The sequence below is a fragment of the Xiphophorus maculatus genome, chromosome 22 (genome assembly GCF_002775205.1).
Source record: "Xiphophorus maculatus strain JP 163 A chromosome 22, X_maculatus-5.0-male, whole genome shotgun sequence".
Taxonomy (NCBI): domain Eukaryota; kingdom Metazoa; phylum Chordata; class Actinopteri; order Cyprinodontiformes; family Poeciliidae; genus Xiphophorus; species Xiphophorus maculatus.
The window spans coordinates 16,484,599-16,502,469 of NC_036464.1; the positions used below are offsets into that span (position 1 = coordinate 16,484,599).

General features: G+C 37.9%; 1 protein-coding gene across 9 annotated transcripts in view; it reads left to right on the forward strand.

The window, feature by feature from the left end:
* Positions 1-17,871, forward strand: part of LOC102234462 (protocadherin-15-like) — a 175,772-nt gene that overhangs the window by 152,345 nt on the left and 5,556 nt on the right. For 5 of the 9 annotated variants that reach the window (XM_023327534.1, XM_023327529.1, XM_023327528.1 and 2 more), the window contains 6 exons: positions 4,642-4,860; positions 6,155-6,163; positions 7,328-7,447; positions 15,940-15,961; positions 16,492-16,533; positions 16,677-16,750. In XM_023327534.1, the coding sequence (XP_023183302.1) occupies positions 4,642-4,860; positions 6,155-6,163; positions 7,328-7,447; positions 15,940-15,961; positions 16,492-16,533; positions 16,677-16,750 (486 nt within the window). The remainder of the gene's footprint in view (positions 1-4,641; positions 4,861-6,154; positions 6,164-7,327; positions 7,448-15,939; positions 15,962-16,491; positions 16,534-16,676; positions 16,751-17,871) is intronic. The other 4 variants (XR_002752137.1, XR_002752138.1, XM_023327531.1 and 1 more) reach the window with 3 other exon arrangements.

Sequence of the window (17,871 nt, forward strand, 5' to 3'; positions counted from 1 at the left end):
GAACATTTTAAACTAATTGGAATAATAAGATGAGCCTAGTTCACTGATTGATAATCAATATTAATTGTAATGTATGTGGAATTGAATGGAAATTACATTTTTTGTAAAATATCTTGAGATGAAATTTGTTGTTAAATGGTGCTGTAAATAAACTGAGTAGATTTGAATTTGTGCTATTTTACCCATCCTGCACTTACAACTGTGAGCTCCTTCTATATATGTGTGCTATAGCTTTTGATGTTTAGCTTTGTACATATTTTTCTTGGCTCTAAAGAAATCCTCATAGAAAAAAAAAATTGAGGAGGGTGTCAAATTATTTCTCTGGCTTGTAATCTTTGAAAGCTAACTGCTTCCTTATACTTTCAGGAGATAGTAGAAGGAACAGCATGTAAATGTGTGTGTGAATGACTGACTGTAGTGTGAACTGCTGTGGGGTCCTCCGGATTTGATAAAATGTGATACTTGTATAGGCCATTTACCATTCTACTAGACACACCATTTGAACTGTAAATAGTGGCCTATTTCATAAATGATTCAGCTTATTAATATCATTCACCTTTTTCTGTAAAATTCCTAGTTTAAGTGTGATGACTGATCAAATATCGCATTGTTACATTTAAAAAAGGGTTTGTTTTTTTGTTGGTTTTTTTTCCCAGATTCCTTGCATATAGGGTCAAATACTGTTTCTTCTTATTTTGATGATTCTGTCTTACAGGCAACAAAACCCCAAATATCAATGTCTCAAAAATAGAATATTGCATAAGATAATTGAAAGATGTATACTTTAAAGTGAGGTATGATGTAAAATTGACTGTTTTGACTTCATATCATGTTATAATTTCATTCCTTCATCAAAAAGTTCTCTTTTATTCTTTAATGCATGTTTAAGAAATATTGAATCTCCCATGGCAACCACTCAGGGGTGCCTAAACACTTGTTATCACCTACTTTCCAATAGGACTAGTTCCAGGTCCTGCTGGTACAAGAATTCAGGTTCAGGTAATCCAGGAATGGTTAAATAAATTTATTGATAATAATAGAAATGTGTAAGATGATTAGCAACTTGTCCGCCGAATCTGCTATCTGGTAAAACTCTGTGGAACAAACAATCAGGTGAGTAGTGTAGACAACAAACTTGGCTACACTACAAGTTTACAAGCTTTACAAAGTAAAGGTTTTCAATAAGAAAACCTTTACTTTGTAAAGATGGTTTCCTGGGCACTCCTCCTTAGAGATTCATTGGAGAAAAATCTGTGAGGCTATAATCAGCTTTCAGGTACATGAAACAAGTTTCAGTGCCAGAATCAATGTCACTCACAGTACCGACGAGGAGCAGACACAAGACGGTGATAAAGATCCTGAAAACAGACTTTCAGAATAAAAAAACATAGGACAGGAATGCTCCAAGGCTTTGACTTGCATGACTGAGGGGCGACTGAGGAGCAGGTGTTTAAATAGACATCTGCACGGGAAAGAGCAATGAACTAATCAGCAGGAGTGGGACAAGTAGTGAAGCAGTACAAAACATGGCAGAGAACAGAAAAATCATGACAGATACAAGGCTGTGTTGACTGTGGACTTCAGAAAACACCAGCAGATGATGTGGCATCCCAAAACATCACTGATAGTTAAAGTTTCATGCTGGACTTCATAGAATGTGGATTCTGTGCCTTTCCAATATTCCTCCAGAACTTGGGACCTTGATTTTTTTATGAATACAAACTTTATTTTCATCTGAAAAGAGTATTGTGGACCACTGAGAAATGTTTGAGCCCATTTCTTTTTCCCCTCAGCCCACACCTCTGATGTTGTCTCTGGTTCAGGAAAGGAATTGTTTCGGTGTATTGGCTCTTGATCTGCTAACTCCTACCTCATTCTCCCTTTATGAAGCTCCCTCAAGTTCTTGAATGGATTTTTCTTGACAGATTATCCTCGCTGTGTCTTTTCCTACCCCACTCAGCTCTTTAATATGCTTGGATACAGCATTCTGTGAATGAAGTATAGTTATTTTGCAATCTTGTGACTTTCTTTCCTAGAGTAGGGCACCAATGCCTGTTTTCTGGACATGTCACATCAACAGTCTTCTCCATGAGTGTGTAACCAACAGACCCAGACTAAAAGATTATTTAAAGGCTCAGAAAATCTTTGCTTGTGCTTCAAGCTAATTAGGTGGTCAGGATTGTGACACCTTGAGTTCCAATATTTAACATTTTCAGTTACGTAATAAAACCGTAGTGAAGTTTGTCAGAAGCTTTGTCACTAAGAATTTCAGCGACTAATCTTTCATTCTAAGGTTTAAAGCATTTTGGAATTTTACAATATAATGTATTCATCATGTAGTAGTCACACAGCATTTACACATGAAACAGTTTTTTTAGTTTCCTGCATAGTTCATATTGATCAGTCTAATACTATCCATGTATATTTCTATGAATCCTTGTTGATGGTCATTCCTTTTTTTATGCTGAAAGAAACCCATCTTTCACATTTGAGACAAAAAAAACTAAGTTCATTTGAAAAATACATGTGTACTTTTCACAATCTAAGGAGCACTAGAGACAAGACAGGACTTTGAGCCAAGTGAAGGGTATTACTTGTGTTTTGTAAGCTGCTTTTTTGGCATTTACCAAACTATCAGTTGCAATGGTGGTGAAGCCAATAAAAAGAGATTGTAGCTAGTTTTAATACATTAGTGCTGTTTTATAAGCATCTCCTTCCTTTAAATGCAGCCAGAAACCCATATAAATTCAAAATGAAAAGCTATTTATGCATGCAACACATGTCTGACAGTGCTGAGGGGTAATTGCATGTTATATGGCTGTGACTTTGTCACAGAAGGAGAAAGACGGTGTTGTTAGCGAGTGTTGTACAGCCTGTCCCTGTTCCACCTTGAATGCAACACTCACAACTATTTCAGCTCTCTAGAGGATTGATTGCCACAAACCAGTTAATGACCTTCATCTAGACTTATTTTTCCACCTATGTAAAAAGAGAAATGACAGTAATTGGACGTGGCATCATGTGTGCTTCTTTGTGATGGAGGATGTTTGAAAGCTATTATCTTTTTGCTTCTTTAACAACATAATATTTCTACAATATAGATGCTATTTTAGCTACATGTCTGTTAATAAAACTGAAGCAGTGATTATAACCATGGATGTTAAATTTTGCTCATGTAAATATTTTAATATTTTTGTCTGATCAAATCCACAGTTAGCTTTTATGTTATCATAATATTAAATGTCAGTGTTACCGACATTAAAATTTGAAGATAAAAATAGATTTTTTTTCTCAAACTCTAGGGATTTTGAGTGTTAATTTCTAGAAGTGCATCAGTCATCATCATTTGCTCAATTTACAATAAAGTAAAAGTAAAATAAAGTCAGACGGATTGTAAATCTTACTCTTTTTTTCCTTTTAGACTTGGATTACTGTAAAAATTATTTTCTGTGGCTCTTTTCTAGAACCTACAGACTCTTCTCTTAGGTCAAAGATTTCCAGAGGCTGCCAACATCTCCAATACATTGTGTTCCAAAAGAAACGTGCTGAAAGCTCAAAAGATTAAAACAGAACTGCTTTACTGTCAGACATCTTCCTGTGATGAGTGAGATCAGGTCTAGATCTCTTCAATCTTTCTACAGCCTGACAAAACATCTCTAAGGGAGGCACAAAGTTATATGATGGAGGGTCCCTTCTTGAATCCAAAAAGTCTGGGTATGAAACAACCAGAAATGCAAAATTAAAACATGGTGAATGAGTAAAATGTCCAGCACCTGCTGGTCTAGCTCTCTATAGTAACAGCCTAATTTAACACCTGGCATGTCTCCATAACAAACACAGCTTCTTTTACAATAGCATCTCTTCTCCTTTCTCTGAGTTATTACATATCACTAATATTGACCGTAATAACTTCCTCACTTTAAAGGCTGCTGTCAGTAAAGCTTGGTAGTGTTTAGCTATGATCATTGATCGGACTAAGATTTTACTTTTAAGTTTCTGACCAGCAAATTTCTATAGTTATCTCTGGCATTCTCTTAAGTTTTTTTTTGTTTTTTCAATCAGGTTTTATGAGTCTTATTTTTTTTCATTCTCGCTTTACTATTAATATTGTGAATAATTTGGTTGCACTCCCTGTGATGGACTGACAAGCTGTCAGGGGTGTAACCCATCTCTCGCTCAAGAACTGCTGGAGATGGGCACCTGCCCACCTGAAACTCCGCAAGGATAATCTTGTATAGACAACAAATAGATGGATTTGTTGGATATTACTTTTACAAAATGTGGTTGTTAAAAAAAAAGCAAGGCACTACCTGCTTGTGTGGAACCTTTGTGCAGAGTCACAAAAAAATTAACACTTTTTTCAAAGAACTATCCTTTCATTTAACTTGACTCTTCTCCATTAATTGAAACGATTATTGTGTGGTTAGTCTGATATGTACTGACATCGGCCAACTAGAAACTTTAAAAGTGGGTATAAAACCAAATGTGTAAGTGTAAGTCTCTTATGTTAACAACTGTGTGAAAGCAAAGAAATAAACAGCATTTGTTTGTGTATAGACTTGAATACACAAAGAAATGCTGTTTATTTGGTTGAGTACAATAAATAATCTTGTTCCCCTGTCATGATTTCTCTGTTTCCAGGTTTCTTGATGGCAATGTCTTGGAGATCAATAAAGAGGTCCAGCCACATGTGGGCGAGGGTGGCCGCATCCTTGAGATCCGCTCACCAGACATTGTGGCCAGTGTGAAGAAGGCTGCTCAAGCTGTGGGCTACACAGAGGGAGCGCTTCTGGCCCTGGCCATCATCATTATCCTCTGCTGCATTCCTGCCATCCTCATCGTCATGGTCACCTACAAACAGTTAGTGCCTAAATTCGTCAGCCACAATTCTTGATTTTGTGAAATTAATAGACAAACTTTTAGCAGTCTTTTTTGAAGGAATTTCACAAGGAAATTTGTAACAGTTAAGGCTGTAAACTATCTTGGGAAATGCCATTTTGCAGTTTTTGCCAAAGGGTTTGCCTTGTGTAGACAAGTCAGATATTTATAATTGATGTTTCAATGTGTTTTTAACATCCTACACCCTGTAGGCTGTTGAGGGAAAGCCAGGAAAAACACAAACAAATTCACTGAAAAGAGTACTTGTGAAGTGTTGTGGATAAAGGGGAAGCACTTCCCGCTTCAATGCCACCTCTAGCTCTCTTGCTTTCTCTCTCTGATTATGTATCTTTCATCTGACATGCTGACTGCGCACTCTGCTGGGCTAATCTCTTGCTCATTCTCTGTGAAAGCTGATTAATTAGCACTCATTTGCGACAAACATCTACAGCCAATTGTTATTGTCGCAGCGCGTCTTTGCTCTACTTAATCAACTCTACCCGATGCACACATACAATGGGCATTGCACCCCTTATTTTCCAGGTTGTGCTGCAATATGCAAGAGTTTGCCGTCTTTGTTTTTTGTTGGGTTTTTTTTAAACGGCATCCACTTTGGTGAAGTAGACGTGCTGTAATTTTTGCAAGAGCGACATTCCTTCTCTTTGTAGAAGTTGATGTGCTTCTAAAGGTTATGTGTGGCAAATGTTTATTCACGGCAGATGGGTGGATTGGTTGTCCACATCCAAATGAATGCACCAAACACATCTGAAAGCTGTTGATGGCGACATTAGAGATGAAATGCAAACTGTCATGGCAGATGGCACTTTGTAGGTGATGACATTACAATGTAATTTTCTCATTGATGTTTGTCAACATAATTTGATGCTGCATAAATCTGGAAATCACTATAATACTTACAACATCAATTTGCTTACTCGTGCGGAATAATTGAATTTTGTTTTTAATAAGCAATATGAAGCATACAAGATTCACTTCACAAATGAGCTTTAGCTGGGAGCCCTGCAGTCATCCAAGCAGGGCTAATGGCTTACATCAATTTGGGTCTATTTTTTTTTTCTTTAATTGTTGGTCTTTATTGCTTTTTTTTTCTTTTTAAAAGCAAAAAACTACTTAACATGTCAAAAATACCTTTGAAAACATTACCCACATAGGTTCAACATGATTTTATTTGTGATTCAAATGTATATAATTCTATCTAACGTGTCTTTTTGTCTAACTCATCTCCTTTTCTCTGCTTCTTGGAAACTTTCATCAGATTCAAAGAGTAAGTAATATTTTTTAAATTCACTGTTCAGTGTGTTATAGAAATTTAGGTTTCTTCTTTCTCCATTCTTCTTCATTTTTTAAGCCTAGACCAAATATTGCAACTGTCACGTAAAAAAAATGTTTGCCCATTAGTGCCACCTTTCTGTAATGTTGCTGACATGACGACATGGAGCAACACTGACTCAACTTGTGGATTACAGGCTGGATGGGTAATTTGGCAGAACAGTTCTTCTCATGCAGAAAATCCGATAAAATTCAAATGGAAAATGAACCCAAAGCCAACACACGTGATCGTTCTGTTGGAAATAGTTGATCTGACATATCATTTATGCTTAACTGCGTGTACCGTAAAGTTTTTCTCTTTCGTTCTTTTAAAATAAAAAATTGCTTCTAAAAAGCACACACAGCAGTTGTGAATATGGAGGAGATTTTTCACCCAAAAGGTCTGGGAAGAGGTTTATCATCACTGCTTCTTTATGCATTCTAAAGCATTCTAACATTGTGTCTATTGTTGTGTTCTCAGACAGAAAGTTCCACTTAGCAATATTTTTCTTGTGACTAAATAAATGCCTTGGAAAATAGTGAAAGGGCTGTCGAACCTATTTAGGTTCAACATATAAACTTATCTGAAAGTGTGAGAAAATAGAAACACTGTAGTTTCTGGGAAAACAAATAGGAAGTTAAAATCATATGAGGCAAAAAACTATGCTACTGTGGTATTTTTCCAGATGTACCGGTAAGTGAAGAAAATATGCACTCATTCTTCTCAATATATGCTGTGCCAGTGTCTTTCCTAAAATTCAGTCCAAAGAATTTTAATTTCAAAGCAAGCTTTGCATTGACTTAAAAGAAAATGATAATTAGTTGTCACACTAGGCATTCCAGAAATCTCTCCTAATACAACTATAGGCCTTAAAACTTGTCAATAACATGCATTATTGCTGAAGGGGAAAAAAGTGGATCTCGAAAATGGAAACGGTTTACTTCTGGCAGCTGAGCAACGAACAGGACACCATTGTCTGTAACATCACTGATTCACCAAAACCGCATTTGATGTATAAAAGATTTTTGTGTTTTAATTGTTCCAGGTTGTGTCTTTCTGTTCTGCATTGCAATGTGAATTGCTTATCATTTTTTGTGTGGATGTAAACACTTTCCGTAGGCGGCAAGCAGAGTGTGCCAAAACTGCCAGGATCCAGATGGCTTTGCCACCGGGAGGGAAAACAGCTCCAGCCGCTGCCCCTACCGCTAACCTCTATGAGGAGCTGGGCGACAGCAGCATGTGAGTTATGTCCCTTTGGAGTCTGTCACTTGTCCCGCACATCCCACTAACTACAGTGATGTGCAGGTACTTTATCTAGTTGTGCAGATTTTCTTCCACTGAGGTTTGGCTCAGAGGTGTTGCTCTGAAATGAAAGCTTCTGTTGTTGTCTTGGCTTTATCCTTCCTGCTTTATACAACTACAGTTTCAGATTCTAAGCATTAGTGCATTCTTCTAAATAATGTTGCTGGTTATTCTAGATGTTAACCTGAGAAATGTCGCTGCTACCCATGACATAATAGTAGATGCCTCTTTGCATCACTGAACCCCTGTGCCGTTTGTCTTCTTATCCAAGTTCTATACTTGACACAGAACATCTGGCGATAAAACAAAATAGCTTATGTATGTATTTCTAATATGACAGTGTATGCATTTTTGCAAAACCCTCTCTCAAGGTAAGAGTATCTGAGTTCATAAATTGCTATAAACCTTCCTTTGATTAATACACACAGTGCTTCAACTGCTTACTTAGCTTCCATGTCTGTCCAGAGTACTATGCCATCAGCAAAATTGAATTTCCCACAATAAAACACGGCCGTGAGGGTATAATGCAGTGTTAATACTTGCTGTTCGAGTTCACATGTGTGCTGAATGTAGCTGTTTGCATGTGCAGTAGAATGAAATATTTCTGGCAGTAATGCTACTATTTGTCTTTGAAAAACATAAAGTTTACTTACAGAAAACAAGGCAAGGGTTTTTAGATAGCACTATTCATTTCTGGAGTTTTTTCCTAATATGTTTCAGAAACAAAAGAAAAAACAAAGTCTATATGTCCTTTATGTCTAAGTCAAACAAACCTCACTACTAATGAGTCTCTTTGCAGAGATGTGCTACATTCCCACACCTTTTTTTGAGTACCCTTATTTCATCATCAACACCTCTCACATTTGTGTATTAGTCTTCTTACCATCTGTCTGTTTTTGTATTCCCATCATTTCTTGTCTCTCTGGATTCAGACTGCAGTAAGTAATCCTCCCTTGTGAGCTTTATGAATATTGTGAGTAATTACCACTTAACAGCTGTTCCCTCGTCTCCACTGTCGCCTATAGCTTTAGGTAAAGATATGCATATTGAAAAAATGTAAGAATATGTTTTGGTGCAGAGGTTATCTTAATACCGGGCTTCTTCTTAACATTGAATGATTTCTGCGTCAGTGTTAAATGAGCTTTGTGAAGGAGTGGTAGTTTCATGCACTACCATGTGTTGGTATTTTTTAGACTTATTCTTTTGTGTATGTCAAGAGAATCAGAATGTGCTTTATTAGCTGTAGTAGTGCACTTCTAAAGATATCCATCCTCTCTCCCATCCAATTAGGCCACTCTTTTGCTTTATGTCATTTCTTATATTCATATTTCTCCATATATCCTTGTGTTGTGACTGATTTTGAAAATGCAGATGTATGGACTTGTGCTTCATTAGCTATTTCTAGCAAAACCCAGTGTGTTTCAGTCTTAATATTGTCTTGTTTTTTTTAAAGCCATCCAAAGGATGGTGCTCTATTTTGAATATTTTTGAGGATTTTACCTCGTCAGACTAAAACTAAATCACAGGGCAAAAGCATACACAATTTTTCACATTTTGTCACATCACAGTCACAAACTTCATTATACTTTAATGGGATGGCAAAAGTGAACCATGCATTTGTAATACATGGTCTTTCCTCTGAAAACCCTATTAAATTTAAACACGGACTTCAGAACTCCCCTAGTTACTAAATTGAACTCACCTGAGTGTCTTTTAATTCCAGTTGAACCAACTACTTTATAAAGATCTCAGAGGTCTGTTTAAGGACATTGGTCAACAAAACCCCCATGAAGGACAAATTTTAGGGTTAAAGCAACATTCAAAATAAAATTGATTAATTCTTCTCACATAGCAATGGTGGAAATGGCGGTAGGAGTTCACCCTGCAATCAGTGTATCAATGGTTTGATTCCTGGTCCACCCAGTCTTGTTGTTTGTGTCCATGGACAGGAGACTTTGCCCACCTTGCCTGTTGGTGTGGGTGAGAAGGGCAAGGTGGACCTACTATCCGCACGTACTACTTTATATTTCCAACTTTCTAGACAGTAATGATGTCAAAAACTCCCTAATTGTTAAGTCACTAACAAGAAGCACTGCTCTGTTAACCTAGCAACCCAAGCGGATCTCCAGCATGTTAGTTAGTTTTTAATGTCTGCTGGAATAAGAGGCCCTAAAACAGCTCATTATGAAAGGAGTTCAAAATAGGCAGAACTGACCAGACTGAACTCTTATTATCTAAGAATATTTTTTGCAAATATTCTAATGTAGATGTTTTGTATAGCCCAGACACTGATCCTAACCTGTTCAAGGAAGCATAAGAGGTCATTATGCACAGAAAATCAACCAACCTTGGCAACCTTGGTTATGTAGACAAGTTGCCTTCTTAACTTTGAAGAGGGTGCAGATGGCAATAGCCCAGGTGGGTTGACTAGTTGTATTTGTGAACTTGGACTTTTATAGCAAAATGATTTGCTTTTAAAATCTGTCACAATACTAATGAGCTTAGTTTGAATAGCACCGCTGCTTTATTCTTTTCAAACTTTCTCTGCATTCTCACCCCTCCACTGCTGTTTTTCACCTCTTTTAAGTTCTTTTTTTCTTTTCACCTTCAACTTCTGCTGGGATAGGGCTAAAAAGTCTGCCACTGAGGAAACCAACCATCAGAGGATTTTTAGCACCCTCACCTATCGCACCATTGCAACCCACAGCAACGGAGCACTCCTTGTCAACTTGCCCAAATCAGAGAGCAACGTAACTTATCTCTCTGATGGAAATCCACTCACCACCCACAACCCTGTGTATGATGACAGCAGCCCACTTAGCAGTCCTGTTCTTTTTGCAAGGGAGGAGAATCCAAATGAAAACTGGTTTGCCTTTTCTCCCTCCCATTCAGCCGGGTCAGGGTGTGCCTGGTCAATGCCTGCTCGCATTCACAGAGGGCTGCAGGGCAACGATGTGTCAAGAAGGCAAGGTCTTATGGACCAAAATGAGTGGGAGCTGCAGCTTCTCCAAGCAGACAGAAGAGCCCAACAGAATCTCAAGAGTATGGATAGACCATACCTGAGTGACAGCATGGAGTCTAAGTTATCAGTTCGTCAGCAGGCCAGGCAGTTTGAGCAGCAAGCTTTTCAAGAACATAAACAAAACAGAGACTCGATTGGCTCCCTTTCTTCCATCCTTATCAGAGATATGGACAGCGATGACGTGCTGGAGCTGACCTCAGAAACTCTGCTCTCCATCATGGATAACCCTCATAGCCCCATGAGTGTCGGCAGAGATGTGCCCCCAAGCATTATCATTACGCAGAAAAATCCTTCATGGTCCCCATCAAACCAGAGACCAACGCCGCCTGTTCTGAGAAAGTTCAGCTCAAGCATCTCCAGCTACATGACAGTGCAGCCCTGTCAGATCACTGTCGAAATCATACCGGATCCACCAGAAAATCCACCGCCCCCTCCTCCTCGACATTCGCGGCCACCATCCCCACTCACATCTCCTCCACCCTCTCCACCCTCATCTCCTCCACCATCTCTTTGCTCCAATCCACCTTCCTTTCCCCGCTTTGATGAACCTCAGAATACCAATCCTTTGTCGCCTCCTTCTTTTAGAAAGCCAGTCGCTCCCCCACCGCCCCCACCGCTTCCTCCTCCTCCCTCACCTACTAGCAACCAGCCACGACCAGTGATCCAGTTTGTCCCGACCTCTCTACCACCTATATCCTCTCTTCGTCCAGTGTCGGAGCGAAAATACCCTCCTCCTCTAACCTCATCAGAAAACGATATTGGGAAAAAGGAGCTGAAAGGAATCCTGAAGAACATCCAGAATCTGGCTGACATCGAGCGATCTGTTGCCAACCTTTATAGCCAAGTAGACAAAAACTGCAAGGTGCCCAAGTTTAACAAGAAGCCACAAGCGACTGAGGAATCAGATGGTGCTAACAAATGGCAAAGCTCTGATCCAGGTGATGAGCAGAGCTCGCCAAAACAAATCGACACCAGCTGTGAAATTCAAAGTGATTCAACAAGTTTGAACTGTGCTGAAAATGGACCAAGTAAATCAGACAGTGCAAAGGAGTTTCAGCCAACCAGCCAACTGAACACAAACAGCTCCGATCCTGCAGAACTCGGTGAACTCAATTCTTCTCAGTCCACAGTATTCTAGTATTTTTTATTATTATTTTCATATCTTCTTTCACGTCTGCATCTCTATGCCTGTCATTTTTATATTGTTTGTATGGATTATTATGTGCAGTATCTGACTCATGTCTAATATTTTAAACAATTGACAGTTTTTTAGACAAAAATGTTGTTTTTTTTTACTTATTTTTTGTGTGCTTAACAAATTTTAGCAACTTGCCAAGAACATGTTAACAAACTTGCCGTACTACCTGCGTAATATGCTTGAAAGCTTGCAAGAGACATTCAAAAGGAAAATGAAAATGTTTGATTTTTTTGAAAGGTTTTGATATTAGTGTTAAAAATAAACTGGCATTAACATATTATCTAGGTTGTGGTCTTAGAAAGGTGTTTTTTTTTCATTTAACCATCTTAGTATTAATATTTCACAGCCACATTTTGTTACTTTATATCATATAAGCTCTAGGCTAGGCCCTAGCAAGCCGCTCACAGCTCCCAGTTCTCATGTATGTTTCTTGATACTGGAATTTTACGTTAGAAAATGCCTCCTATAGAAATGTATAACTAATTTTGTGCTTTACGCTATTACTATATTTCATCTGTTTTCTCTTAATTACCCTTAGTGAATGCCAAGTTGTGAAATAGGTCATAGATTCAGTAAGGTTCGTCAGATATTTTATACTTAACCACATTCAGAAAGATGCGGTGGTGTCCCTGAAGACGCTTGGAGTATGTAATTATCTGCAGCTGCTTCAAAATACATACAGGAATGAATGATTTTAAACTGCAGAGCTGTAGGAATCTCAGAAATAGTGTCTCATGGGCAATATACACAACTGGATAATATACACAAATACACACAAATAATGTGGAAATATGTCTACTTGTGTGGATAAAAAGTTTCGTTTCACATTCCCCTGGAGATCTCAGCCTCTCAGCTTGAAAAAGTAGTAACTATTATGTTAGCTCAATGAAAAAAAGGCTAATTGGAGACCTAATCAATTGTTATTCAAAGCCATTGCCTCTGGGACTATCAACAAGTGCTTTCTTCCTTTTTTCCTCTCCTATTCTTGTGACCCTGTGACTGTGTTTTTCTCCTTTACTTACCCTCGACTCTCTTCGCAGATATCTCTCTAATGCTTGGCTTCTACTAGGTAATCTTTGTTTTTGGTTTCCAGCAGTCCCTACTAGATTTTTAGAATATTTTTTATGCAGTTGAGTTGTTCTAAATTCCATCCTTTTTGCACTTGGCCTCTTTACTTTCTCCACTTTTTATTTTCTCCCACTTACTTTTTGTTGTTTTTGTTTCATCTGTGATGCCCCCAGGCAAATGGACTTAGCATACCTCACATCCAGACCAATGTAATGTTTGATTCATCATATGTTACCCCTGATGGGCAGATCAAAGCCTAGCTAATTCTGTATTCCGTGTTCACTACATGGGGTAATCTCTTTTTTAAAGAGACTATCAGCTCACATGCTGTTTCTGTCAACCTGAAAGTGGAGCGAATCTGAATGGATAGTATGTTTTAGCATTCTGTCATCATTTTTTAATTCCTTTTGGTTATAATTGATTATTTTTAACTGATCTAGAAAAGTATAGTTTTTTAAATCCATTCAAAAAATGATTCAGAATTATGAATTGCAAAGGATCAGTTGAAGTTGTGTTTTGTGTGACAACAAAACCAGTATTAGCATACTTATCATAATAAGGTGTGTTTTGGAGAACAGTGACTATATGATAAAAAATTTACAGCTACATCTCCCTCATACATCTCCACCAGATTTGCACCAAATTTTTTGGTGCATCATTAGTTACCATTGCACAACACATTAGTGTGGTAGATTGATGGCACCACCTTAACACCACTCCATGGAGCAAAGTTAGATTTCTTTGATAACTCCTCCAGCTTTTTCGCTTTGCATGATATAAACTTAAAACGGTGTCCACTAACAATTCATAACCACACATGATGTGTTCCAAAGCCTACAGAACGTCGTCACCAATCCTTCCCAATGGAACAGGTAGTGACCATAGCTCCTGTTTGGATGGTAGGATTTCATCAACACTTAAGACTTGCTGCTGTATCCGTACTGAAGGGTACTGAAAGCACTTTCAAAGGTTTGCTTTATGCGCCACCTAGTGGACACCTGTGGGAATGGCATGTGAGCGTTGGCGATAAGGTGGTGATGGAGTTTTAGTTTTCTCTACACGGCTGTTCAAGTCTGCTTGCAAAAGTTATGCACGTCAGGTTTCATTCTTAGCAAAACGAAGAAATCTAATGATCTCAATCTATTTCAGGATAAAATTTCTTTGAAAGAACTGGAAGCTCTACTTTTCCCACCAAAGACTGTCCGTGTCTACATGTTTTGTTCTCTGTGTTCCTCGGATATACTATAGGACAAAGAATCCTTTCAGTTCGGCATGTGACTTGAGCTGTCACCATGAAGTTAATAATAATAATAACAATAATACTATCAATACTTTTTATTTCTATGTGCCTTTCTTGGCACTCAAGGACACCTAACATCATTTAACACAAAAACAGTCGCAATATTTTGATGCACCTCAACCACTGTGAAGCTGTGAATGCAACCATTGATTTTTCACTTTGCCTAGGGTGTAGGCAAGGCAGCTTTCATGTGTATATTTTGACTCTGCCACCTTTTCTCTCTTCCATTCAGCCAGGAGGGAGGAAAGGTGGCAGCCTGCTGGATGTTCAGCAGGCTCAACAACTGTCCACACAGTCCCATCCTTTATTTTCCACTGCCACCAATAAACTGATCTTCCCTTTGGCACCATTTATTTGTTCTTAACAGACTACATGTATTCTATTTTTATTCAAATTGACAATTTTTAGGAAAATCCCGGAACCACCAGGCGATTTGTTTTTTTTCACTTTCCCGCTAGTGTCATTTTGTAAAACAGTCAAAATGACACCATGCCCATTTCAGTGTTTAAGAGGGCATTTGGTCTTTTCTGAGGGAGCCAGTGGAGCAGCCAGCAATTTTTTAAGGGTGACCACAACCACATTCTCCCCATGTTTGTGGTTTTTTAATCTTTAGTGGTCTGTTATTTGGAACTTGTTTGTCTAAAAAACTCATATAGCCAGAGATAAGTCAGCTGTGCCTGGGAGGTGTGGCATATAACCACAGGCAGCTCCACTGCCAGCTAATTTAGCAGTTTACTTAATTTTGCTAAATTATTTATTTTTATAAAGAAACTAACTTAACAAGACTTATTAACTTTCTCATTTGTGAACTCTACAGTAGAATATAATCTAATAATTTCAAAGTTATTGTCTTAATGTGGTACTTAGGTCAATATTCTTAACTCGTTGTGCTTTATTATCTTCCACCAAGTCTCTTTGTGTGCAGACCTCCTAAGGCTGTTCACTGGGTTATTTTTCTTCATGTAGTATGAAGCAGCAACGGGTAGCAGCCAAGCGAACAGGTCATCAATCAGATCCCATTCCCATCATCAGCTGTGCCTGGGAGGTGTGGCATATGGCTGTGCCCTGTCCCTGCCCCATGGTCCCTGCCCATAACAACAGATTACAGCTCTCCTGAGGAATCTCACATCATTGCCTGGCCATATATCCAAGAGCATAAAAGTGATCATTATTTATTTGCCCTGACAAGCTGGAGGTTTGAATGGAGTGATTTGTTTACTCGCTATTTTTCTGTGACTTTTTATTTAATGCCACTGCAGATGCCCATTGTTCTCAAAAGTAGCATTGAAATATTTATTTTATGTCAGATAGACTATTGAAGATCAGCTCACTTCAAGTTAACATGAAAAATTAACAGCTGATGTTTGTGATAAAGAAAGAGTCCAGGAGAGGGATTGCTGTTGCTTTTGGTAGTATCATGATAGAAATCTATAAATTAATAATTCTGACCACAAGCATCTTATTGTATTGTCTCTGTTATGTCTGCCAGCAGCATCCCCCACTATGACCATTTAAACACCGAGTCTCCCTTTACAATCCTTATTTCTGTTTTGATGTTTGCATTCACTGCATCTTTCTTTCTCTCTTTTTAATTGAGATAGTGATGTTGGAAAAAAAACTGCTTTTATCAGCATCACAACTTTGCAACCTTTTGAAAACAATATCTGCAACTCTCATTAAACAGATGAAAATGCACAGTAAGTAAAGCTGCAACTTCCTTACTGGTCTGCAGAAAATAAATACACTAGTGATGTAGACTTAGAATTTCATATTTAAAAGCACTTTAAATCTTGCTGTCACCCAATAGTCAGATGTCTTTTTTTTTTTTCTGTGCTGCTCAGGAGGCGTGGCCCTGGCAGAAAGGTAAGCAGTTTTGTTCTAATGGTGTCTGGTGGTGAATTATATCCCAATCTTCTTGCATGCAATTCATTTGATGGTGTTGTTACTGTATAAAACATGAATAAATTAATTTAAAATACCAGATTTCAATTGTGTTAAACAATTGGTAGTTTTTACCTTTTTTTCCTCTTTTTTTTTACATCTTTTACAGAAACGGGAAAGCATATTTGATTGTAAAAAAGCTAATTAAAAACCTAACAATATATCAGGATTCAAAATGTATATTGATTCTTATTGTTTAAGGTTTTTAATGTTAATTTCTGTCCAATTTCCTAATCACATTGCTTAGTGACAATATTTCTTTTCATTCCTTTCTATTTTATTAGTGTTTTAACCTTTATCCACAGTGGTTTATAAAATAAGCCTATTTGTAAACAAAGATGAAAAGGGCTTTCTGACTTTTCATTACAAACTGGAAATTCGTCATGCGTTTGTCTCTTTCCTGGCTATGCCTCACTTTCATTGCCTTACCCTTTCTCTGCACTAACCTTTAGCAGCAACAACAACTGCTGAGGCCATCTCTTCTGAGACCAGAGGTAGAAACTCCCCTGCTTTCCCTAATTCATAGGAACTGCATTCCTTCTGTTGTATACGCACTCTTTACTGAGCTCCTCCTGTCTCCCAGCTCTCTAGTTAAAGAATGCTGAGTAATTTCTGTGTCTTTCTCTCTGAAACACAGGAACTCTCCATGGAGTCGGGCATTGACCCAGGCCAAGACTATTACGCACAGGACTATTATAATTATGACCAAGGGTGAGCATTGACTATACTGTATTAGTTTATTTAACAATGTTCTTAAAGTCTCTTCGTGGTAAGGTCTTTCTTGGAGACGCGGGGATGATTTTCACATGTTTTCCAGAAGTATGGTTCATTTCATCCCACTTTTGCATTCCATACCCCCAGAGCTTGCATATCAAACTCTTCTCCAACCAAACAAGATCGTTTAACTGGATGCTGTCTTCACACCTCTGAAAGCATATTTTATTTTATTGTATTCAGGTTGTTTTGGCTTGCGTCTTACATGACCCATAGGGCCTGAAGAGGAAAAGCATGTCAATTGGAGGCGAAGCTGCTGCAGCGAAATTGTTATTCATTAGTCAGCTTGCTCCTGTCGCAGCTGACTTGCACCACTTTGGGAATTACATTGCAGTTTTATCAGAACAGAGAGGAACTTTTGCACATTACAAGCTTAGTTCAAAGAGAGGAGATCTAACTTATGCTTATGGTAATTCTCAATGTCATTACGCTCTAGCTTATTTTATGAGTCACCTTTAGCAATCCTAATTATAGTGTCTAAAGCACACTGACATCCATTTACAAGAAATTGTCACTGCATGTATCCAGTGATATGACCTCATGTTTATTGTAAAAACTACAAATGACAGTAGATGAAAGTGGATCCTTTGATGTTTTTATTTTTGCAGAGAACACTTACCTACTGGATAAGCTTTTAATCCAGCAATCAGCAGTTTGGGCTTCACAGGGAACATGAAATGTTGAGAGGGTTGTACAAACACAGACAGCCAGTGGCCTGTTTTCCACGAGCCCTTTCCTTAATTTTGGATATTAAATATCTTACATATCAACTAAACATGGGAAAGTACAGTCATGCATATGTTTATCTGCTGAAAATCTACTAGATTAAATGTAATGTGATGCAGAATGTCCTCGAAGTTAAGCACAATATAAGCAATATACTCGTATTTTACTTTTTATTCAAAGTATTTACATGTAGATTCCTTAGTGAGATTTGTAGCTGTTTTACCCATTGGGTTGTGCAGATAAAATTCATTAGTTAGGATCTTTAGGAGTGTGGATTTATAGTCATTATATTTTTAATAATCCTGAAAATGTAAACAGAATTTATCACAGTG